Source organism: Xiphophorus maculatus, chromosome 1 (genome assembly GCF_002775205.1).
Source record: "Xiphophorus maculatus strain JP 163 A chromosome 1, X_maculatus-5.0-male, whole genome shotgun sequence".
Classification (NCBI taxonomy): Eukaryota; Metazoa; Chordata; class Actinopteri; order Cyprinodontiformes; family Poeciliidae; genus Xiphophorus; species Xiphophorus maculatus.
In genome coordinates this window covers 15567071-15593150 of record NC_036443.1, presented here as the reverse complement: position 1 = coordinate 15593150, position 26080 = coordinate 15567071, and the positions used below count along the sequence as shown (strand labels likewise).

Here is a 26080-nt window from a genome sequence, read left to right as displayed (position 1 = left end):
CTGTCCTCTAGAGGCAGCCTGACCGCTCTCCACTATGAACCTACGGCATGTCTCCTCGTCTTCGACGTCTGAGTCAGGCTGCTAAGATAAATAACTTCCAATCTCTTCTTTTCAACACAATCAAATGGACACCAAAGCAACAACAGGATGGCGGTAAAATGCTACTTCCAGTTCATAAATCAACAACCTCCTCTCAGAGCCCATTTGCTACTTGGTTTGTTTAACCGGTGATGCAGAAGCGATAAACGGCAATGATAAGTTGGTCCAAACTAAAAAATAAAAAAACAATTATCATCACAGGCTTCTCTGAAGGCTAACCCACAAAAGTAACAGATAAAGGGTCCTGCAGGGTCCGTCTGAAGCCAGAGAGTTTTCAGAAGCTTCAAAAGTGTTGCAATCAGGAAATAAACATTTGTTTGCATCTTCTGATCTGTTCTTGAAAGCAAATGTGACGTAAAACAGAGCAGCTTAGAAATTTGACATTACTGTTCAATACTGGATGTTTTTTTTCCCACATAATTTCTGCCTGATCCAGCACATAAAACCTTTCAGTTATTTATTTATAACTCTGAGCTATAAATAAAGAAGTACCAATCAGGTGTTCCTGCTTCATACTCTGATTTAGAGTTTTATTTAAGTCTGACTTGTTGATTCAGATTGACACTTTTTTTGTAATCACTAACTCATCACGTAGAAAAAAAAGTTTCATCTGATTCAAGTAGTAGTTTTGAATCCATCAGCAGATACAGAAATGACAAGATTATTCTCACTTATAGGGAATATGTTCCCAACCTTTATTTGATTTTATTTTTATTTTATGAAGCTCAAAAATGTACCCACTGTTACTTAGACTTTTTTATCTACTACGACGAGTTCCTATATTTGACACATTGCCAATAGATCAAAGATAATCAAGGGAAAAAACTCTCTGCTTCTTCTTGGTACATCTCTACCCAATTCATTCAAAGATTAAAAAAAAAAAAAAAACAAGAACCCTCGTTGAGTGAGCTAGTTGGATCTTTATAAACTTTGGTATTGGAAGACGTCTACAAAGACAGAAACCTTTTACTGTCAGCAAAAGAATATGAAATATGTGATTCCTGAACAAGTGCTGAAAACCCGGTGAGAAAGGGATTATCAACAAAAGGATAATGAATGTTCCAGGTCTCAAGTCAGTTCTTTGTGCCATTATTTTTCCGCCCCTGTTTCTTGAAAACAGGATTTTCAGAAAATATGTTGAAAGGAAAGCCAAAGTGACAAAAATAGCTTGAGAAATTCTGTGAAACTATTGAAAATCTCCTTAAAAGGGAAGTACAATCACATTCAAAGCAAGTAAGGAGTCTCTAAATTCTTAGTACATCTAAGAATTTTTTTTGAGGGGAAGTAGCAAATCTTTCACCTACAATTTTTCTATTTTGATTTCAGAAATGTCCAATTTAGAAGTTTTTACCCTGCAGAAGTGAGCTTTTGAGTGCTGTCAGGCATACATCCTGCTTATTCTCAGTGTCCTAGCAAGCCTCCGGGAAGCCCCAGGCAAACAGGGGATACGCACTGGGAATGTTGGGAATGCAGGTACATGAATGCCACATTAACTCATGCTGGTCAGGCATGTTGGCACGCTGTCCGGTTAAAAAGGTCGAGGACTGTGGAGAGATAATACGTTTTCCATTCAGAGAATCTTCAGAGGAATTTGTAGTGAAGAAATGGGAACAAAGTAAGGAGGAAGAAAAACAATCATAAAGCAAAAATTAACTAGTGACATCACCGCATTTCTCAAAATAAAAAACTCCCTTTATTTTTAATAAAAATGACTTCATTAATTTCTAGCGTCATTTTATAAGAGAAGCAGAAGTCATGAGGCAACCGAAAGTAAAGTGTTCTAGACCAGAGGCGGCGGCGTGATCCAGCTGCAGCCCAGCGGCTGTTTAAAGGGGCTTGCAGCGGTTCTTGAAGGGGGAAAAAAAAAATGGAGTGTGGCTGCACAATGGGCACTGGGGGGGATGAGGCACCCTTTTCTAAAAACAACACCAACTGACAGAGTCCCCATTGTACTTTAGAGGAAACCACTTCTCCAACATGCAGCCCTGATGCAGCTGCATTAGAGCCACATGCTCCACACCCCCATTGACACACTCAGCTGCACACACAAAGGCAAAGCGATCGCCTATAAATGGCAAATGTGCTATTTAAAAAAAAAAAAAAAAGGGGGAGACCCTTGTAATTTGTCAGAGTCTCCCTTTCTTGTAAACACAGCAACTCAAGGCAGGAATACATACACATTTTTTTGATATGATAAACCTGTGGTAGGGAAACAGACAAGTGTGAATCAACAAGCAGCAGCTGGTAAGTTTGGCCAAAAAGCAGGAAAATGGGGTAAACAGCTGGTGTAACCGTGAAGTCACACTTTTACGCTTTCGAAATGTAAAACACAGAAAGTGACGAAGATATTTCTAACTATAGCGAGTCACCCACCTGATTATTCTGATATCATGTGGTTATTACACTGAATATCTCATATCACCTAAAATACAAAGTGCAATAAGTAAAAAAAAAAGGAAGAGCTTCGTGAATGAAATCTAACATGTACATACAAGGACATGGTTTCCTAATTCCTACTTTGTCGTGGATCTTAACTTTTGGTTTAAAAAAATACCATAAAGAGAGAGAGAAAAAAAAAGTAGTAAGACGTTAAAACTCCTTATAAACTATGCCAGACCTAAGAGTGGTATAGCCTGAGGCCAGAGGGCGCCAGGTGGACACAACAATACCTCTGTCTGCCCGGCTGCTCTAAAACCAAATCATCTGAAGTCATCTGCTATAATCTCCTCCATTTTAGACCGTTGGGATTTATGAATTAAACAGCTGTACTCTGCAGAAGTACTCTTATCCCTTCAACTTCTTCAGATTTTGCCATGTTTTACTTACAAACTTCATCGTATTCATTTTTATCATACTTATTCTTGTGAATTCTTCCGACAAGACAAAAGACACTGGTGGTGTAATATTTTTTGGACCAATAAAAGCCTTAAAAAAAAAGTGTGTCCTGCATTAGCTGTCCACCCTATTTTCTCTGATAATCCTAAATAAAAGCCAGTTTGATCAATTCTCTTCAGATGTGATTAAGTCAGATGAAACTAAAATGTGACTTTTCTGCCTACATGCACAATACAATGGATTCTGTATCCCTAATGTACAATACGGTAGTGGATGCATTATGCTGTGGGCTCTTCAGCAACAACTGAATTAGGATAAAGCAGATTAGAATGGCTCTAAATCCAATTGGAAAACATTAAATTAAACCTTTAAAATAATTGAACTTGAAAATATTTAGCGAAGCTGAATGAGGAAATGTATTTTAGTTTGAAATCAAGAACGTTGGTTCCAAAGTATTGATGAAGAAGGGATGGAACAAGTACAAGGAACACTTTTTATGTGTAAATTCCTCTTCAATTCACAACGATGCTGTACTTTTTGTTTGTCTACGATATAAAATCCCAACAAACAAAAGTTTGTTGCGTCATGAAAAGAAAAAAACTGAAGATGGGCAAGATACTTTTGCGAAATACCGCGCACAACATATGTTTTAGTCATGGGAGAAACATTCCCAGTTTACTCCACAAACCAGGCCAAGTCATATCAGGCAAAAACCGCAACCACTGTTTGGCAAATAAAAATGATTTTGGATTTATGCTGCTTTTTTTCCCCGTGCAGCTTGAATGTATTAGTTCCACTTGAGAGGCGGCTCGATTTCCCTCAGACTTGAGCCATAAAGAATCGGTGTCGTCAGACAGAGCAGGAGTCACACTGTCAGCATATCTGACACGACTGACATAACCTCTTTCGGTAGTTTTCCCACAATCAAAACTGAAAAAAAAAAAGCAGTAAACACCACAGAGCTGCATGATGCAACTCGGTGACAAGAGTTCAGGAGACGGAGCAGAGTCAGAGAAATCATTTAGGTTGGTTTGGAGTGCAATGGAGGGGCAAAAGAAATAAGCAGTGCTGCTCCTAAATATATGTGTGCTGTTGGTGAAGTCATTCTGACCGGGAACAGAAGGAAAGAAACAAAAAAAAAACACCAGTTGAAGGGAAATCTTCCCTCTCGAGTTCTCCTCTGGCCTTCAGCTGAAACCAAGACACAGGATTCATGTTTGTCTCTCATCTCACATCACTTTCATAAGACACGATTATATGGGAAAAGTTATAATTGTGGTAGAAGTCCAGTAAAGGTGAAGCTGGGGAAATAAACATTATTGAGACAAGGCTACAACTTCAGAATTTAGTTGAAAGAAGGAAATCTATCAGCGGGGTCAAGGTAGTCATCTAAAGCTCAGTGAAGATCAGCTTTACATTAGCAGGAAGCAGGAAGCAGCCGCAGCAGCACGGTTCTTATTGCCCAGCGAACAAACCACAATGATAGAAACAATTTCCCCTGTAAAATGAGAAAAATTCCTTTTTCCAGCCACAAGCCGAGGTAGCACAAAAGAGAGCAGAAGGAGCGAGTCGATGCTTTTAGCACATGTTGCTGTTTAGAGCGAACCAAAGCATTTTATTAGCACACCACATGAAGTAGTCATATATGCTAACTCAGGGGTCCCGCCCCTCCTCCACTCCTGAGCGACCCTGCTAAAGTCATTAGAGCGGGGATATTACTACACCGGGGAATGGCTGCTGCAGCCATGACATCATCAGGGGCTGCTGTCAGTCCAGTGAAGCCGGGTGGGCGCCGTGCCCGAGAGAGAGGACTCATCCGTTTGCACCCGGCAATTAGAAACACAGATGTCTGAGTGAAGCGGCCAAGAGGTTAACTCTGGAGGAGACCCTCAGCTCAGGTCGAGGCTTCACAACACCGGCCTTGATGGAGAAGTGGCAACAAGTGGCCAGTGTTGAAGGTGGTCAGAGCTAATCGACAGACAGACGCAGAACAGTCCAGGACGAATCTGGAGGGAAACCAGTCAGACGTTACGTTTGACATCAGACCGGGTCAGGCGTAGACCCGTCAAGATAAACTGCTGGACGAAAAACTGCCCCAGAAGTTCTCACAATAAATGATAATATTGTAGTTTTGAGACCATTTTCCAAGTATGATACTATAAAGCCAGAATGTGTTCTCAAAGATTAGTAACCTTTAAATTCTTATGAACATTTGACACTGGAACTGGAGACATTTAAAATATCCAAAGTAAAACAAACAGAACAACAGAAACAACAAATAAAATGAATTACAAAGTCTTTGTAAACAAAATTGTCCTTCAAAAAAAAAAAAAAAAAAGGGCTAGTTGAGACCAAAGCACCAAACTGAAGACCAGTTTTGGTAAAAAGAGAGAGAGAAAACAGAAGAACAGTAAATTATGCAAATGGAAATTATTGAGCTCATTTTAATTTATCAGGCCTAGTCAGACGTTCACCTTTAAGCAGAACAGCAACAGAGCTACAAAGGAACAATTTAGAACAAAGCATATTTAGGCGTTGGAATGGCCCAGTCCAAACCCAGAGACTCTGAAGCATTATTGCTCCCAAACCTTTCTGAGGCACTTAAATCCCAGTTAGACATTTTAAATGGACCATTAGTGGGTCGACCTACTGCCACCAACATTAAGAAACACCCATCATCCTATCCTCTTGATGAAATCTGATGACTTTTGATGTACATTTACCTCCAAACAGTACGTGAACAGGACTAAAAACATAGGACCGTGTTGCTCTTTCCCACAAAGTAAAGGAAATCTGGAGCTATTACGGGGGGAGAGCGGGGCGGGGTTCTGGAGGCTGACAAGCGTTTCCCCACTCTCAGCTCAGAGCTGAAATGTTGAGTCTACCGCTTCACGCGTGGAAATCATCGGCCGCTCCGCACGGCTGAACATAATGACAGGGATCGTCTTTGTGCTGCAGGAAAGCCAGACGGCTACAGGGCTTGCTCTGCTTCAGCCAGGATGCGTGTCGATGAAACCATTTCCAGGCTTTCTCCGAAGGAAATGCACCTCGCAGAAAAAAAACTGTCTTAACTACCACGCGATAAAACTGTCTCACTGTAAAACGTCCAAACCTCTCACAGGAGTAATCAGCATGTGGAGCACATCATCTAAGATGTTGTAATAGTGTAGTACAGTGTGGTCTATAATTATCTTACAGCTGAGACTCTGCGACTGACTTGACTGAATTCTTGCTGCGGAGGGTTTGATTCAGAGGCTGCCGATAACCGTGGCTAGTTTTATCCAAACTCGTGGCGGGTCTGCGAGTGTTCTGCAGACATGATTTAAACGCGTCGACCTTCTCGCCGCCTGAAGATTTAATTAAACTCTTAAAAATGTGAGAGCAAAGTGCGAGGCGTGGCCGGAGTGAACGAGGAGCCTGAAATGAGCAGTCAAGAAAAATTGCCACGTTACATGACAAATAAACACCAGTGGGGTTGGGGAGGGGGGGGGGGGGGGGGGGGGGTCTCTGCATGGGAAGATACTGGAACTGTAAACTCCAGTGTTTACAGTTGTTAAGGTTATATTAACAACTGCAAACAGTTGTTAAGGTTTATATTGTTAAGGTTTGTGTCTGGAAGGAAAAACAAAAAAAGGTCCTAGAATACAGGTTAATCATAGGTCTGGGAACAATGTGGTTTGACAACGACAGCCTATTGGACAACAGAAGACCACATGAAGATCTGTTTCCGAGATTCAAAAGCAAAGGACGGGGGGGGAGAAGCATCAACTCATTGGAAACTTTTTTTTTGTTTGTTTTTTTTGCAAAGACGCTGTGGTGGCACAGGGGTAAAGCACAACCCAAATATGGAGGCCTTAGCCCTCGATGCGGCCGTCACAGGTTCGAGTCCTGACCTGATGACCCTTGTCGCATGTCTTCCCTCTCTCTCTCATTATCCACTTTCCTGTTGAACCACTCTAAAATAAAGGTCGCTAGAACCAATAAAGTCTTTTAAAAATGAAAAAAAAAAAAGTTAAAGTGTCGTTGCTTTGTCAGTGAGTCAGGGGCAATTTATTGAAACGACCCAAAATGACGGATTTAACTGGCCCCTTCTGAACTCGGGGTTTCAGTTTGACTGCTTACTGGCTTCCAGGCAGACAATGATGCTTGAAGACGACAGTCATGCGAGGCAGCTTTAACTCTTGTGACATGAAACGCTTGAATAAATGACTTCAACCCACCTGTTTGAAGAGGAATTAAAAAAAGGGTTGCTTTTTCCCCGCACAAGATCAAAAAATAAAAAAGCAATAAATTAAGCTGTCAAATACTGTGATAAAAAATAAGCTTTTAACACCAAGACGGATATTCATTTCACTTTCACAATCTGAATTTCGAAAGCTGACTCAAGTTCAGAATTAAAAAAAACTAACAGAAAAGGCAAAGAGAAAAAAAATCCTGGCTGAACGTGGATGTTGTGGCTAAAAGCATCGGGGTTTCATCCCGAAAAAACTCCCACTGATCATTTCAAGTCCAAATATAAAAGTTGCAAGTGCAATTCCCACAGAACACTTCAGACAGAAATGTGTAGCCATACACAAAATTGCACCATACAAATTAGGAAACACAAAGCTGTGAGATACGAAGCTTTCAAACCTCACTTCTATAATGAGTAATAAAGATCAGATGAGTAAAAGCCACGGATGGTGTTGTCTCTTTGGCCTAATGTGACTGTCCCAATCTGTCATCCTATGCTTCACAGTGTTGAAAAGTGATAGAAGTGCCTTATGAGTGTGTGTGTGTGTGTGTGTGTGTGTGTGTGTGTGTGTGTGTGTGTGTGTGTGTGTGTGTGTGTGTGTGTGTGTGTTAATTATAAGAAAGCACTCATAGACAGCAGCAACAACCTGATGTGGAGTGAAGGAGGGAAAAGGGGAGGGGAGAAACTCCTCGGGTGTGGGAGTTTTGGGGGAATTCAGAAAATGTTGCTCTCAGATGCTTTGCCTGCCTTCAGCGAGAAAACTAAACCAAACAAAGGCCTTGATGTGCTCCATCCAGGATTCACAGTCATCTTTTTCCTCTGCTCGCAGTGTTGGAAATGTCCCTCAGCTGCTCCCAGCAGGCTGCAGTTGCCGTTTCAGCTACAAGGCTCCGTTTTCTGACTCTTTCGGGGAGACAAAAGAACCGCAGGAGAGGAAAAGGACGGGAAGGTGGGGGCAGCAGGCAAAAAGTGAGGGGCGGGACAGCACAAGTCTGTTCATTTAATGATGGGCCGTAAAGACGTCGACGCGTAAACACAAACACACTTTAAGCTCGTTAAGAAATCCGCAATGATTAACTTGTAAAGGATGCGCCACTCACACTGCGAGCGAGGAGTGGCTCAGCAGATATGGTCAAAATAATGACCAGGGAAGACCGTAAGATACAGAAAAATAAAGAGCCTGGGTTCATTCTGACTTACCAAAACAATGGCAAACTTCTCCTCCAGCTCGGTGGGGTCAGGCATGGGCACCTTCAGAGGCATGATGTGATGCTTCATCTCGGACTGGCCATCAACACTCTCCACGTTACCCATTTTACCCTCCTGTCAACGTGAAACGTCCAAACTTATCCGCTTTTTTTTTCTTCTTTCTCCTTTTCTTCTTCTTATCTCTCTGTTGGTGATAATCCACAGTGAGGCTAAATATTTCCCCCAAATTCTCCAGCTTCCTTTACGGCTTTCTCCACATAATCCACTTTTTTCGCGAGTAAAACTCGACTGACTCAACGCGGTAGTTTCCTATCACTGTCCCAATAAGTGCCATTTACCGTTAATCAAGCTAGCGATAAAAAAACAAAAAAAAACAATTCAAAACTTCCCACAGAAACGCAGCTTTCTTCTCCAAAGTGAAATATCAGATTCAACCGGCCAATCCATCACTCCAAAAAAAAGCAAATTCTTCCTCAAAGCCGTTGATAAAGTGTCCTTTACTGGCCGACAGTAAGTTTTTCAAGCTGCTCAACTTTTCTTGGCTACGCTGCGTTTCCATTCATTATTGTTGTGTGATCCTGATTAAGCTGTTCGCCGTCGCATCCACTCAGAGGGCTGGGTTTCTTGTTTCTCCCGCCCCCGCAGAGACTACTCTTGCTCCCATTGGCTAAAGAGGCGTCAGTCATTCGATCGCTTTCACATCTGTAGGCACTTGAAGGCCAGTCGTTGAAAGTGCAGCTGGATGTAGAAGTTAAAGGTCTACCAGCACTTCGCTGCCATCTTGTGGCCAAGCAGAAGTATGGCACGAAAACAAACCAAATATTTTTTTATTTAATTTCCTCATTACTTCGACATTTTTCTCGGTTTGTGAAAATGAAAGAAAACGGTACATGGTTTATATATAAAACAGTTAAAAAAAACTGTTATATATATATCTATATCTATATCTATATATCTATATCTATCTATCCATATATATATATATATATATATATATATATATATATATATATATATATATATATATATATATATATATATATATATATATATATATATATGAAATGGTGTACCTAATTGTTTTAATCACCTAAAAGAAAATAAACATTCCCCACTGAGTGTGTAATTTAATTTTAGGACAAATGCATACAATTTGTTCCCTTTTAACAGTTTTATAAAATATGTTAATGTGTTCTGAGTTGGAAAAAAAGAACAGAATGAATCTTTGATTCATGAGTGCAAACTTTAATCATCAAATTTGGCACACGAACTATGATATGTTCCAGGTATGCTAGCTGGAGCACAGCTATACAGTTCAGAAAGTACAATAATTTTCTTTCCTGCTCCACAAATTACCTCTTTGTGTCATTTATAAACAGTGGTGAACATTAGCATGGTCTTTTTTTGCGCAACTTGAAAAATCCTAGTTTCATTGAAAGCACTGATACGGCAAACACTTGCACACAAAGAAGCATTTGTTGCTGTAACACCAGCACTGTAAAGATTGGTCTTTCTAAAAGCACAGTGATTTAGACTCAGCTTACGGTATTGCACCTTTGTTTTAGGCAAGAACTTAAATGTTTGTAATACTCTGCTTTAGAAAAGTCACACATAAAACATATAAAACTTCATCTTAAACACATAAACAGACAAATTGTGCACAGTTTTGGAATACTTAAGGCAATAATATAAACATACATAAACAAAGTAATATTTGGAATAACTTTAAGACTGTAAAATATAACATCTAAGGAACATTCTCCATTGTGTTGAAAATTGTAAATCATTGCCAGTTTTACCACAGCATAAGGCATTTAAAAAAATTAAAATAAATGCAAACATGCATGGGTGCATGTCCTAAAGCACATATACCACAGGTTTGTCATGCAACACGGTTGCAACTTTGTCAAATATCCAACAGGTGAAATTATCTGCTCATGCAGAAAAGATTCTGTAAATTTAGTGGTTTGAGAATAATGAGATCTGTGTAATTTTTCTTCCAATAAATACTGATGGTTTGAGTTTCCATGAGGCACAATTTTCTTCTTTTTTGTTGCAGTGATGGTGTAATATTCCATTTAAGCTGAATTACAAATGCACAAATCACAGATCACAGAAGCAACACAAGGCTTATGTTAAATAGTACCAGAAATTGGATTCTTCTATGTGCTTTCTGCTATTAGATCATACCTGAAAAAAAAAACATAGAAAATGCAAGTTTATATTCCCAGATTAAGTGATTTTATGCAACATTTGTTAACTTAAATAATATATTATTAGTCATATGAATACATTTGTTATTATGTTTAAATCATTAGTAAAACATCTCTGTTTTTTTTACCATTGTGTGACACCAGCCTTGAGATCAAGTTGGTCCAAATCCACCTGTAACTGAGGGGGGGGGGAAGCAAAAATAATCATGTTGGTAAAAGTAAAAAGAACCTAAAGTAATACCAAACTGCAGTTCTGATTGCGAGCTGCTCAAAAGTACCTTTCCAATGACCTCCTTCTCTCGGCTCATGAAGGAGCCGCTGTGCTTCACAGATAAATCTAATCTTTTCTGCATGGACTCCTCCAGAGTAAAATCAAAGTCAAACCTGCAGAGTGACGGCGATAGAATGCAAATGTCACTTCTAGTTGTATCACCATTATTTTTTGCCATTTGTCTCACCTCTCATTGAACTCTGGGTTGAGGTCCCTCTTCTTGGTGGCAGTTCGTCTCTTGGTTGTGGCCTTCTTGTCAGGCAGCAGGACAAAAGAAATGTACGGGTCAGCACCGTCCTTGGAGCAGGCTGCCAGGGTTCTGCAGATGTACAGACATCCCATTCTTTTCTGCAACTAACTGTTCTGAAGGAGACATCTGATAAAAAGTTATTAAAATGGTATAAAACCTGCAGGAGTGAACAATGATGAAAAGCCTGCTTTCGTCTGCAGAGTAGCCGATAGTGAGCTTCACTTGGCCGGCTGAGTTTCCATTATCCGCGACGCTATAAACAAAAAGACACAAATCCAACATTTCTGCTAAGCATTTTTTAAGAAAGCAAACATGTTGTACATGTTATACAGTCCTCTAAGTCATGAAAAATACCGTCTTTGCAAGCCAGGTTTGGGATAAATATGAAGAGAAAAACTACATTTGACGTACATGGAAAATCCACTTCTGTGCTTCAGATCAAGATGGGAAGGATCCCATCTGGGCATGAATTGCTCTACACCTCCATCTCCACCTGCTCCAGGTGTGGCGCGACACACTGCTAATTGGGTGTCCAATATCTGCAAAATTAGAAGAAGAAGAAAAAAAATCAAGCTTCAAGTTTTGTTCAATTGAGTTAATTTAAAAAGACACTAACTGACAGACAATGTCACCCAAACGCACTTTACAATAAAAACAGGTCCAATTTGTATCCAATCATATGGAGTACAATTTAGCCTCAATCCAATCATATTAAGCTCCATTCACAAATACATTCCACTTTATTTAAATTTTGAAGATTTTATAGTTAGCTACACATAAAAAGAATTGGGCACTAGGGGACTTTCTAAGAAAAGAAAAACAAAGATAGTATCTATACTTAATGGCAGGGATTCTGCAACGGGTAAATCTACAAACTACACCATGTTGCCAAAAGTATCCACTCACCTGCCTTCACACACATATGTTCTCGACAGACATCCCATTCTTAATCAATAAACAAGATGTTCTAAGGGGTTAAGATCAGTTGAGTTCTTCCACACCAAACTTGCTGATCTTTATGGAGCCAACTTTGTGCACTGTTGCACATTCATGTTGAAACAGGTACCGGGACATCCCACAACTATTCCAAAGCTGCCTGTTTCTATGCTGAGACATTCTAATTGATTTCACTTGATACAATGTAGTCAAGCAAGTGCTATTCTTCTTACAACTGCCAAACCCAGAATGGATTAAATCAGTGAGGCTACTTCACGACAGCCCTATGTCCTTTGGTAGCGTGCTTTACATCATTACAACTTCTGTTGCTTTGAATTGCATTGGTGATATAAGTCTTGCTTCTAGCTACCAGGCCATGGAACCCCATTCCACGAAGCTCTCTAGACTAGTGTTTTTCAACCCTGGTCCTCAAGACACGGTGTCCTCCAAGTTAGGCATTGCCCTGCTTCAGTACACATGATTTAAATTGACGGCTGATTAACAGGGTTTTACTGATGGGGTGTGTTGAAGGAGGGGAACATCTAACATGCAGGTTGGTGTGGCCTGAGGACCAGAATTGGGAAAAACTGCTCTAGATGCTGTTTTTAAGCTAATCTGAAGGCCACATGATGCTTGGAGGTCTGTAGTTACAGACTCTGCAGAAGTTTGGAGAAGTCTGCACACTGTGTGCCTCAGTATCTTCTGACTCTACTCTTTTTACATAGACTACCACTTCATGACTGAACTGCTTTCCAATTGCTTCCCTTCCTTGCAACACCACAAACTAAGTGGAATGCTTAGTTTATATTTGAGAGCTATCTGTTCTTTGACAAATATATTTAGAAGCAGTCAACATAGATGCTGGGATTTATCTACCTGTGTCCCCTGAAGTGACTGAAATATTTGATTTCAATTATTTCCAGGGATGACTCAATACCTTTGACGGTAAGCTATATTTATAAAGGACATTAGTTGTAAGACATTAGCTATAAGGGGGAAAACAGGTAATCAGGCTCCAACGCATAGCTCTGTAATCACATTCATTACATTGGGGTATTTACAGAAAGACTGTTATTAGGCAAATAATACACTACTGGTGCTACATCAAGAAGGGGCTAACCATGACAGACATAGCGAATACAAGAAGCATTTACCGTGGTACTCAAACAACTGCAGCTGAGTATAAACTGTGAATAAAAACAAAATTCAAAGTCATTTGCAACAGCTTTCCACTAGTTTGGACATGGGGGGGGAGGGGGTTCAGTGTTGTGCTGAACCTAGTTATATTTTCAAAAGTCACAGTTTGACATGAACTATAAAAACAAAACTGCATTCAGTACCAAGAGTTCTTAAAGTGTGCAGTAATTTTCACAAAATAATTCTCCATATTTTAGTTGCATTGTCACCTAAGGATCTGTGTGGTCAATTAATATTGAATAATTGACTACAATAAATTCTCTGGATAGGGCCAATATTCTTAATGCAATTATGAAACAGAATTATCCTTTCAGGTATGACTGTAGAAAGTAAAAGGAAAGAGGAAGCATTCACATTCACACTAAGATAAACAAAATTGAAAATAAGAATAAGAGACTGTACTGTAAGGGGTACACATAGCCTGCTCAGATTGATAAGTATGTGCATTTATGGAGGGTAATTAAAAAAAAAAAAAGAAAGAAAATTGTACAAGATGTTCATCTGTCTATTTGAATAAAAAACAGGACTTTTACAGGAAGTGAAAAGACAGGAATGTGCAAACAACAGTAGGGTTGTAAACATGTATTTAATGTTAGGGAGCACTGAGGGTTCTAACAACTGCTGGGACAAAGGTTAAGGGAAAACGCTCCTTTGTGCACGAAGGATGCAGCAGTCTGTCACTGAAGGAGCTCTTTGGCTTAAAATTGAGAGCTCATTGTACCTAAACAGGAACTTGAACCCTGAACTCTCCAATTTAATGTCTGGTGTTCTAACGCCTGAGTTCCTTTAGCTCTAAAAGTTTTTTAGCAAATGGTGTTCAGTTCTGGTTTCCCACGTACAAACCACAGATAACACTGATTAGTTTCTCGGAGCAGAAAAGGGCAGGCATTGGCTGTTCTTTAAATTCTTAAATAATTAAATCAATCCACTCAAGTCTCTAAAATGTAACTAGCAGCCTGTTTAGTTGCTAATAGGTTGCACAGGTTGTTTTGAAGATCAGAGCAGTAAAGAAAGATGTTTCTGTGGTACCTTGAGAGTGACTCTCAGCAGTATCTGACTCTCTGGCAGTGCTCCATCCAGTTTGAACCATTGGTCCAGCACCAAGCCTGACTCTGACAGCACCTCCCTCAGAAGGACAGTCAGGGACCCAAGAGTCTGGCCCCAGCTGTGAGAAAGCTATAAAAAAAAAAAGTGAAAAGACATCAAACTTTGAATATATCTTTGTGAAACATCAGATTAGAAGCTTAGAAGCAAATACGGCCATAATTCATTAACATTTTCTCTCACCTTCACTGTGAGTGTTTCATCTCTCGGGTCACGAACCAAAAAGTGAAACGCCTCATCCCATCGAGGAGATGTGGATCTCTCGCAGACCTTTGAGAAGAACCAAAGGAAGCTTTTACAGCTTCCCACTGTGTTTGCTCTATACGGTTTGCTCAAACTAAATGTAACTACCTTGGTTTTGTATGAAACATTCTTAAGTGTAACCTCTACTCCAGCCTTTGGCTCTTTTCCATTCTTCTTCAACTGAAACCACACAAACGTTTTAAAGTGTTAAAGTAACTTGCAGCTGAATTTCGGAGTTTTATGCAATGTATCAACACTTTAACGAAGAACAAACCCCCTAGGGCTACAATCTCACCGGCAGGCCGTGGGCACGCTCCACATACACAAACAACACAGCCGCAGATGGCACAACCTTGTTTTGGTATGACTGTTGGGACTGATACTGCAATACCTGCAAAGAAAGAAAAGGTATGCCACTGTGCAACACAAAATTAGTGGCTAAAGTTTGCTGCATACTGACTGTGAACAGAGGGACGTTGAGATCAAAAATCGATGTAAAGTACCCTAAAACAGAAGTTTGCTATTTCCTTTTATTAATATCCTGTAGATCTTTTGAAACAACCACACCATAAACTGAGCTCCTTCCTGTGGGTTAAGTGTTTTTCTTTGCAGTGAAAAAAAAAATCCTCTTCGGTTTGTGGTTGATACAGAGCTGGTGCAATGATAACCAAAATATAGTGCTTTTGTGCAGCGTGGTATTCACCCCCTTTGATGTCTTGCACTTTCTATTGGCTTTACAAATCAATTAAATAACAAATTGTGGCGTTTTGGGCAAATAAAATTGCAACAAAATATTTAATGTCAAAGTGAAAACCACTTAAAAACATATAACATCAAATAAGTGACTGCATATGTATTTATCCCTTCAAGTCAGTATTTAGTAGATGTTCCTTTGAAAAGAGTTTGTGTGGATAGATCTCAATCAGACTGCCCATCTAGACACTGCATTATTACTTCGTAAGGCATTGTATATCAAGAGAAAAAGAGATATTAAGTACATATCTTACCTGCTCCAGTCTCGGTAGGTCAGTCACTCTGGGCAGCCACTCCATCACCAGGTGAACTCGACCTGATTTTACATCATTAAGAGTGTACCACTAGAAAAACAATCAAACAAAGTTAATGTGGTATGATCAGAAGTGCATTGCAAAGTATTGATGCCTCCCTTTTTTGTCTCATAAAGTTTCTGGGAGATATTATGTGGTGGACCAACACAAAACAGTGCCTAATTGTAAAGAAAAAAGAGAAGGATACACAGCAGTGCTCGTCTAAAAACTGCATTGTGAGTGTTTGTTAAGATAAATTTTTAAGTCTTTCCACAGATTGTAGATTTAGGTCTTCATTTTGACTGGGCCACTCTAACATATAAATATGTGTTATAGATAAAATGTGGAATAGATAAAACCATAAAAATATGGTTTTATCTATTCCATTTCATTGTAGCTTTGCTTGAATGTTTCTACAGAAATAACCGCTGAAGATAGGCACCAGCCTCCCCATGACCCTGCATTGGTCAGCGAGTATAGACAATGGATGGCTGGATAAAAACCATGCATGCTATTCCTTCTAATTCCCAATCATATGCTACTTTGCGTCTGTCCTCCACAGAAAAGAGTTTTCTATCTTGGCCAAAAAGCTACATCTTTGTCTCATTTGACTTGTGGAAGAGTCACTCCTTCAGACGCTCCTCCAGAAAAACTGTGGGCCTTCTGGCTTCTTAGATTAATGCTCCGCTTTTCAAGGCCTGTCATTTTAGGTGGATGGACACGTAGGTTTACAGTCTTGCCATATTTTTTCCTATTTCGGATGATACACTGCAAAGAGCCGTGTCAGATTTTCAAAACTTTTTTTAAGCTCTTCTTAAATTCTCTCTACAATATATCCCTGATCTGTCTGCAGTCAGTTTGTGATGATGCTTCTTCTCCAGTTTTCTTTAACAAACCACTTGAGGTCTGTTGGACAACATTTGCCAGCAAGGGCATTAATTGGTTACTTCTGGTTTGGTCAGTGGGTTTCAGAGTAAAAGAGGCTGAATACATATCCAGGCCAAACATTTCATATATTCAGTTTCTGTAAAACTTGTTAAAAACCATGCATGTTTATTTCTTTCTTTCACTTTATAATTGTGGGCTACCTTGTGTTGGTCTATCAGATAAAGTAAAACACATAAAAAATACTGAAGCTTGTGACTGTTATAAAACAGTCAATAGACTTACAATTATTTTAGAGTAAACTGTAGATATAGATGATGACATGGGTTAAATCTATCAGATTAAGTTCACACACCGTATCAATGAACTGGGCGCTTATGATGTCTCTTAGGTTAAGCTTGAACCTGCAAACACAACATTCAATCAAAAGTTTACTCTCCATTTCCATACATTTAGTTAAAACTAATAAATAAAAGCAACAGTTTACCGTCCAAGGAAGTCATCCTGATCAATGTCCTTATCAAACAGCTCAAACTGGACCTCTTGACCTGGAAGCTGGGTCAAAATCACCTACACACACAAAAATGACACTTAGAGCATTATGATTTTATTAAATCAACAAAATAACAGATTTTTGTAGCAAAAGTTTAAAAAGAAAAAAAAAGAAAACCTCATAAAGTTCATTCCAGACAGGATTGAGATTCTCTTTGATGGTGTGGCTGCGGAAAGTTATACCAGCGACACGAATCTTGACGTAGGGGTCACTCTTTCCTTTAACCATGCCCCCCATGAAGTTGTCCTTGGCTATCAGGTTTTGGGCCTCCACCAGATGGATTCGCAACACTCCCTGAATGCATCAGAGCAACAACAGGCACTGTTACACCAGTCTGTGAAAGCACTCCACTTACCCCATCTTGAGATAATGGTTTCTGTTTACCTCGGTTGCAAACTCTGGGTCAGGGCTGGTGTTCTGTGGTCGCGATGGCTGAGGTTTAGTTAACCCGCCGGACCCTGCAGAGTTCTGGTTCGATGCGACGTCTCCCTGACCCAATCCGGATCCTGAGCCTGAAGGGAGTGGAGACGGAGTTGTGGGAGAGGCGTCATCACTTAGCCACAAAATCTATCAGGGAATAGAGAGAGGGTTGGTTGAGCAAAATAATCAAATAAAGAAAACAAGAACAAAGCGGGTTTGTTAGTGCATATTCAATTAAATCAAGTCCCTGTTTTTTTCTACTTAATCTAGGGCATAATCATGTGTTTATGTCCAAATTGGATTTCTTTTCTGCCAATAAAAGATGGTTAATTTGATATTTTCAACCAGTTTGGTTTTGGTCTTCCTGTTACATTTTTTTTGTGCACAGGCAGAAAACAGGAGAAATACAAACCCTCAGCACAATTTTGGCATAGAGGCGGCTGCCTGAACCCGAATTTTCCAGTTGGAACCACTGGTCCAAGGTGAGCTCATTGCTTTCCAGGAGGCGGTTCAGAGGAATTGTCAAGCTGCCCAAGGACAACGCGTGGTCATCGTCCTTCACCTAAAACATATTACCAGAGGACAATTTATCAGATTTTAAAGGAAACGAGTGCAGTTAATAGATCAGAGGAAGCAAGAAATGCACTGCATATATGTAAAAAGGACTTACCTGGATGTCAATATCTTGTTTGCGAGGATCCTGAATGAAGAAAGTGAAAGCATCCTCCCAAACAGGGCTGATAGTCCCGTAGCAGGTCTGCAGTGGCGTGAAGCGGACATCCATTAAGCTCAAAATTTGATCCAATGTGCTAACAACGGTTACAATGCGTCACAAAAGCATTCTTCTCACACATTTTCCATATTTTGTCACATTACCACCACAAATTTAGGATTTGCTTGAATAGACCAGCACAAAATAGTGCAGAATTGTGAGGCTTTTAAAATAAAAAAAAATTAAAAAAATGGTGCTGTGCTTCTGTATTCAGCCCCATTGAATTAATCATTTGTGGAAACAAGAGGTCTGGGTTTTGACTGGGCTATTCCAATACATGACATTGCTTTAATTCACTCCATTGTAGAGCTGGCTGTCTGTTTATGGTCGTCGTCCAGCTGGACACTGAACGTCCCCCTCTGCATCCAGTCTCTTGAAGTTTTTAACAGGTTTTCTTCCAGGATTTTCCCATATTTAAGTTTCCTGTCCATGTGGAAAAACGTCCCCACAGCATGATGCTGCCATGACTACTTTGTTTTAAAACTGGTGTAGACTCTTCAAGGTTATGTGACGTGTGAGTTTCTATCAAACAATTTGCAGACCATACAGGATTTTCCTTCCACTTCACAACTGTGCAATATTTTCTGTTGGTCTTTCACACAAATTCACATATAAAACATTTTGAAATAAGTTGTAATGTGACAAAATGTGAGGAAGATTAATTGATATAAAACCATTTTAAAGATGCTGTACTTTAAAAAATGTTGACCTTGCTCTCTTTAGTTGTGTCCTGAACAGAAATCTGCACCATTGGGCTTGGATCCTTGTTACCTTTCCTCATCTGCAACATTTTAAACAAATCAGATTCAGCGATTCAAAGTTTCGGCTCATGGCAAGACGTAGTGATAACGATGGCTCACAGGCAGCTCGTACGCCTGGTCAAGATAGATGGCGAGGATGGCAGCAGACGGGGGATCAGCTGTCTTTGCTGTCAAGTTCTGGTTCTTCTGAATAACCTGGTAAAAAAAACAAAAGCAGAAAAATGTTACGATATTTTATAAACTCAGTTTCTATATATGGAAAAATATATATGCAGTGCAGTGTGGCTTCACCTCGCTCAGTCTGTCAGCAGACGACAGCAGAGAGAGCCACTCCAGCCGCAGGTGAACGCTGCCAGAACCGACGTCCCTCAGATTGAACCACTGCAGGAAAGAGTCAGAAGGCTCATTAAACACACATTTCTCTCAGGAGGCTGATTCGGGTGTTTTCTACATCCTGCAAAAAGCCCGCAGGTGGTGAGATCACAAGGAGGCACATGGTGTCTCCAGTGTGTCACAGTGTCACAGGATTACTGCAGTCTGACTCAGATATTTCGTTTCAGAGCAAGACAAAGCTAATAACTGTATACTTAGATACTGCTTCATTTCTAAAAGCACAAATACTTACGTCATCCACGATTCTGGCCTTTCTCACAATATCCAGATCAACCTTGGCCCTAGAAGAAAGATGCAAGAAAAATAATATAAACAGAAAATCAATACATCTTTAAAATATAGAAAAGAGTAAAAGAAAAAAAAGAGTATCAGCTCATGTTTTTAAGAGAAGCATGGACTGAAATAGCAAGAAGCAGTTATGGAAGTGACATGAGAAGCACACCAAAACAGAGTGAGGATGAGTGAGAATGAGTGAGCTACCTCCCCAGGAAGTCATCCTGGTCTGGGTCTTTGTCAAACACTTCCACTTCCAACTCCTGACCAGGTACTTCATGGACAATAACCTGACGCACACACACATTCGCACACACCGAAGGACAAACACCAAACCAATAAAGACATAAATATAGATAAAGCAGCAAATGGCATAAAACACAAGCAATGCAAACAGAATCACAATGGTAAAGAACACTTCACTGCTGTGCCTAAACAGCTGAATAATTCAGGACAGATTTCAGAACGTGTCCCTGAGCAAGTAGCTTCTTATCTCAAAAACAGCCGCTTCCTGTTGCCAAAGAACACGATTAAAATCTTCACAGAGCTGTTTGCGGCAACAGCAGCGCACTGACTATAAGAGACTTAAGTTAAATCCTAACAAAGCAGAGACATTAACAAGGTGTGCGCCATCACACACCTTGTTTGTATGCAAGAGCTGTAGATCTTTTGTCGTGGATTTTTTTTAAGGTGAGTTCCGGTCGCATTTGCTTTACCTCATACATTTCCCTCCACTGCGGGTTCAGGTTGCTGTCCACATGGTGTGAGGTGAAGATCTGGGTTCCCACACGCAGCACGGCGTACGGGTCCGACTTCCCGTCAATCAGCCCCTTGATGACAGTGTCCTTGGCTGTGAGGTCCTCGGCTTCCAGCAGGTGGATACGAACAACTCCCTAATGGGAACATGTGCACACGGAAAGAAAATTACACAAATATAGTTACTGTGGTTTCACATATCTGGAGAAACCCACTATATGAGAGATTTACCCTTGGCAGAGGGGAGCGAAGCTGCGCCACATGCAGGTCAGCCACTAGGGGGATAGTGAGGCGGTTGGGGAGAACCAGGTGGGAAGCTATTGCATCCATGATCATTGTGTCTGACATGGCACTGCAAATGAATAATATTGGGCAATATTACCAATAGTACCCAAGTAACCATTTGAATAATTTGCCAGTTAGTTTTCTTATATTTTAGGTATATTTTTATATTTGGCTGTGCAAACCGACACATTAAGTTACATATTTATGGACACGGTGTAAAAACAGACACTAAATGACTTTATTAGCACATTAGCTATTCTGTTCCTGTACACTTAAGCTCTTTTGTTAATCTCCGATTTTCTACTGGACGCATAGTAAGCAAATTCATTTCTGACGTTTCTGTTTGTTGCAGTAAATGCCCAACTCAGATGGATAAAAACAGAGAAAGCGAAGAACGAGTCTTAAAAACTCACTTGAGACCAGGGATATCCAACAGATTTGTAAGTCCGGTCCAGTTGATGTCCAGCTTCTACAAATAGCAGGCGAACGAGAACAGTGGTTTTAAGAAATGTCTTACTAAGACATGAGAGCGGGGCAAACGGCGAAAAACACTCACAGGCCTGCGAATAAAGAACATCGTAATAGCTCCGACCAGAGGCACGTCTCCAATCAGGGGCTCCAAGATCACACGCAGCTTTCCATGGAGCTACAAGAGAAAACACAGCTGAAAACTGACTTTTAAATCTAATGATAATTTTCAATTTTTGCAAAACAAAACAACAACAAAAAAGACTTCCCACTGTACCTGCACTCCCTTCACACCGGCTTTGCAGAAATACTTCTTAATTTCGACATTTATTTCCACATCACCGGCGTAGCTATAAAGAGGAGGCAAATGTAAAGATAAATGTTTAACTAAGGGGAAGCAGCTCGCAGGTGTTATGACAGAGCTGTTATTTTTGTGGTGAGTACACAGATCTGCTGTTACAAACAAACAGACTTCTTGGTGTTGCAATTCAAGGAGGTTTTAGTCTCTGGAGCTGTGCTTAAACGGACAGATTAAGGAACATTGTGGTGGGTTACCTGAGGTACAAATCCAACATAACTTGTCTTTTATCGTGCTCTGTGTGAGCCTTCACACCAACCAGCTTCAGAGCCTGTCAAACACAAAGACAGCCTTCAATTAAAGCAAACTGAAAAGCTTCTACAGAGCGACACAGAACCTTAGATAACTTCATTAGCTGTGAGTTATGTAACTTTTATGCGTTGGGCATATTTATAAGAAAATAAACCCTTAGGCTTCATACAGTTTTGATGCCCTACCCACATAAGTACTTTAAATGAATGCACTTACAACACAGCTAGCAACTCATCCATGCCAGTGTAAAAAGGATTGTTTCCAAACAACCTTTTAAAAAGTTCCTACAAAAATCGACTGTAAAAATATGGAATAAGCTTGCAAGCTACATTATTAGACTATCTCACATGCTGCACAAACTAGGCAGAGCCTTTGATGCAAATTAATAAAAAGCTCCCGTACAATCTGTCCCATGAACACACCTTCTCTCCCAGGTTGACCTTAGTGAAGTTGAGGGTCTGCAGATGGATGCTGGAAGCTCGGATGGCAGGAGCGATGGTTTCTACCAGCAGCTTCTCCAGATACTGGCCAACAAAGGGCCAGGCCTGCTGCAGGATCTGTGCAACAGAGCATACGGCCGTTCATCACACCTCCAGCGCTCATCCAAGCAATGCAAAGAGAATATTCCATATTATAATCAAACATGCTTTATTTGCATCAGTTTTTGTATGCTAAAATTATATGCTTTACATGCGTTAAATCCTCGCGGTAGGACATCGCACTAATTATGTATAAGCTGTCAACTCCAATAACAGCTACGTGGCAGCATGTCTACAAGTGCAAATGATCTCTTGGCTGACACATCTGGAAGCCTGGAGTGGTTAAGCAGGCTGGCTGAGAAATAAGTCCCAACATCTGTCTGTCCTACAAGCAGGTCGTCTGTCGCAGACTTCATTACAATTTCCCCTCAAGATCACCGCTCCCCGTTATTAGTATTCATACTCATGCTCGCCCTGTGCTGCTGCGAAGTGACTGCACTGACAGAGACAAAGAAGTTCTGCAATATGATCTGAAATGCTTTCCTCTTAATTACATGAGCGGATAATCCTCGTCGGACACTGGGGATGCACCAGCAGACAGCTTAGAGTCCACTTGTGCATGCTTTACCTCATTAATAATAGCCCTTAATGCTGCTGTTGTGGGAAGTTACTCAACTGAATCAGAGTTCCCTCCAACGCCAGATGGAGCGGAGCAGCCCAAAGTCATACAGATAGCTCTGTGTTTAACAGGTGGAAAGTACACAGCTGCCTACAGGCGAAACAGACAAAGGAGAGAGGGAGCATACCTTATTCAGCCACTCCACTTTTTCCACATCTGGAAAACTGACCTGTAGATGAAAAGCAATAGAAACTGAGTAAAATACATGGAGTTGTATTACATACATTTAGTTATACTACAGACAAAGATTTCAATGTGCTTTAGAATGACTTTTATCTGATGATGACGTCTTCAAAAGGCTTCACAATCTGAAAGTGCGGCGTGGATTTATATTCACCAACGTCTCCTTGGTCAATAGGTTACAGCTTTAGAGATGTCTTTGGGAGAATCCCCCAAGTTTAGTCCATTTACAGAATGAACTGTTGCCAATTCATCAAGGCAAAGTACTGGATGCAGAGCATCTGCAAACCACAAATACCCACTTAGACCAACTTGATTTAGGTCTGGACTTTAACTAGAGAATTGTAAAACACAAATATGCTTTGATCTATGCAATTTCATTGTAGCTGGCGATATTTTTAGGGTCGCAGTCTAGCTGGAAGATGAACCTCCAGCCCAGCATCAAGTATTTTGCAGACTCTAACAGATTTTCTTCCAGTGTTGTCCTGCTTTTGGCTTCATCCATTGACTCTGATCAATTTCCATGCAGTAGAAAAGCCTACCCACAGCATGGTGCTGCCACCACCGTGTTTTACTGTGGGGGGAGTCATGTGTGCAGGATGATGTAGAGTGTTAATTTTATATATTTATATATATATATATATATATATATATATATATATATATATATATATATATATATATATATATATATATATATATATATATATATATATATATATATATATAAACATAAATTATTTTCTTCAAAACATGTACTCTCTTTTGTCTAGTGAAATATGAAATATATTAAAGTTTGTTATTGTAGAGTTCATTGACTGCTGGGGGGAAAAGCAACTGTTTATCTGCCTGATTTTAACATTAAGAGTGAATTAGCAAAGTGATTCAACTGATGTATCAGTTTCCCTTTGCGTACATTTACTTTAAACAGACATATCTGTAGTAGAAAAATGGTTTTAAACACGTTAAGCTAAGCTGAGAGCTTCTCAGGAAACCAACCGACCACAGATATCTTATATCTTATAAGATCTATGCTGACAGCGTCCTCACAAACACCAGCACACACACACACACACACACACACACACACGCACACACGCACACCCCTTACGCTGCTTATTCCACAATTTTGCCAGATATGGAGGTCCTGATCACTGCCTAGCTCGTTCAGTTTTTGGAGCACAAAATGATCACAAGCTGGTGCACAGAGGGAGAAAAACAAATATAGGCCTATATATAAAAACTCTACAGAAAATCTACGTCTGAATATCTAAAATATGGGGAAATGACGTGTGTAAAAATGTGTCTTTTATATATGTGATCATGGCGAATTAAAGGCATAAAACGGTAATAAACGGTGAAGGTCAGATCCAGCTGCAGATTAACTTCCCATGCGGAGCTGAAAGCTGCAGAGGAGGATTCCCCCTTACCCAGGGAGGCAGATCCCTCCGGGCTCTGAACAGCGTCTGAGTGCTGAACTCCATCTCGTTCTCCAGGAGGTACATAGAAGACTTGAGCCTCATCTCCTTCTCCTGCCGACCGTGTTTGTATCCCATGTAGATCATCAGCCCGAGCAGCACCAGGCTTATGCTGAAGCCGTAATATCCGGCCAGGTAAACCGGGAGGAGAGCAGCGAGGCATTTCCCAAACGACCACAACACGCTGACTGCTCCCTCACCGGGGGGGCGGCTCGGTGAGGCCGGGGCTGCTGGTGCTGTCCGAGCCGTGGCCCCGCTCATGTCCGGGTCTCCGTCTGCGGTGTGCATGTTGCTGAGATCCGGATGGCTTCACCGTCAGCTCTCTAGGTCTGGCCTCTCTTCTTACCTTCTCCGCAGAGAGGCGAGCCCCGGCGCACAGCGACGCAGTTTAATCACAGGAACCATAGAGACCAAAAAAAAAAAAAAAGTGTTTCTATTCGACTCGGTTCCGCAGGGTTCTGTCGTGAACCGCTCCGCGTCTGATCCGTTTGAGTTGCTCTGGAGGAGCAGGACAAGCGGAGACTGAGACCCGAGAGGGCGGGCTCAGCTTCAAGCCCTGCATCAGATCAAGCACAAAACTCAGACCCTGGTATTAACTTGTAGCGTCATGTGCTGCTGGCGGGCGGAGCGTACACGCAGAAACACACACACAAAAAAGAAAGGTATATTGCATCTGGAGATGAACCTGAGAGCAACTGGGTTATGATCATTTAACCACCGAGTCCAAAACAGGACTTCCTCCAACTCCATCCAGCAAATAACCCGTTATCTTTTAACACAGCCTGTCAGTCACAGGATAAATCCTCCCGTGTGCGCAGGCGCAGGCGCTCATGTCCACTGCAGCAACTTTACAGCAGCAGTAACAGGTTCATGTATGGATACAAACATGAATCTCGGATGAATTCATGACATACAAATAGATGTAATTCAGTTATTTCTGGTGGTCTTTAGCGATCATGGCAGCTGATCGCTGATCGCAAAATCAAATCCCAACATCCACTTCAACAGAAATGTAGAATATGTCATAAGACCAAAGGGAACAGAAACATTATGGCACGACCTACGCAATCAATGGGAAAACCGCTAACAGTCACTGACCCACTGGAATGAAGCATATTCATAAAACGTTGAGTGGAAGGAAAAAATAGGTTAGAGGGAAGGGCACAAGAAAAGGGGAAGAAGCGTGTTACCCGTGATAAGTTCTCACTAAAACTAAAATAAATTTCTTATGTAAACAATGAATCTGGAGAAAGAATAAAAAGAGACATGATCCAAGTTGTATGAAGTCCAACGTGAAGTTTCTACTGTTGGTGATGATTTTAGGAGCCATGCCATCTGCTGGTGTTGCTCAGCTGTGTTTCATCAAGTCAAGTCAATAGCAGCGATCTACCAGAGAACCTCAGAGGACTTCATGCTTTCCTTTGTTGACAGGCTTTCATGCTAATTACATT

General features: G+C 40.6%; 2 protein-coding genes across 7 annotated transcripts in view; both read right to left on the bottom strand.

The window, feature by feature from the left end:
- The window catches only part of fmnl3 (formin like 3), a 38864-nt gene extending 29919 nt beyond the window's left edge, over positions 1-8945 (bottom strand). For all 6 annotated transcript variants that reach the window (XM_023330824.1, XM_023330819.1, XM_023330813.1 and 3 more), the window contains exon 1: positions 8369-8945. In XM_023330824.1, the coding sequence (XP_023186592.1) occupies positions 8369-8482 (114 nt within the window). In that variant the 5' untranslated portion in view covers positions 8483-8945. The remainder of the gene's footprint in view (positions 1-8368) is intronic.
- Positions 8946-9601: 656 nt separating this feature from the next.
- Positions 9602-25384, bottom strand: LOC102217093 (extended synaptotagmin-1-like). The gene is made up of 31 exons (XM_023337523.1): positions 24582-25384; positions 23099-23140; positions 22236-22370; positions 21759-21832; positions 21481-21553; positions 21292-21381; positions 21149-21204; positions 20682-20802; positions 20411-20587; positions 19902-19984; positions 19654-19702; positions 19320-19409; positions 19128-19223; positions 18977-19048; positions 18166-18252; positions 17908-18057; positions 17460-17642; positions 17193-17369; positions 17010-17092; positions 16878-16926; positions 15599-15688; positions 14887-14982; positions 14700-14771; positions 14532-14618; positions 14274-14420; positions 11523-11650; positions 11269-11364; positions 11049-11180; positions 10869-10974; positions 10719-10768; positions 9602-10567 (listed from the first exon to the last, which is right to left on the bottom strand). The coding sequence occupies exons 1-31, from the start codon at positions 24915-24917 to the stop codon at positions 10540-10542; spliced, it is 3255 nt and encodes a 1084-aa protein (XP_023193291.1). The 5' UTR covers positions 24918-25384; the 3' UTR covers positions 9602-10539.
- Positions 25385-26080: the final 696 nt, after the last annotated feature.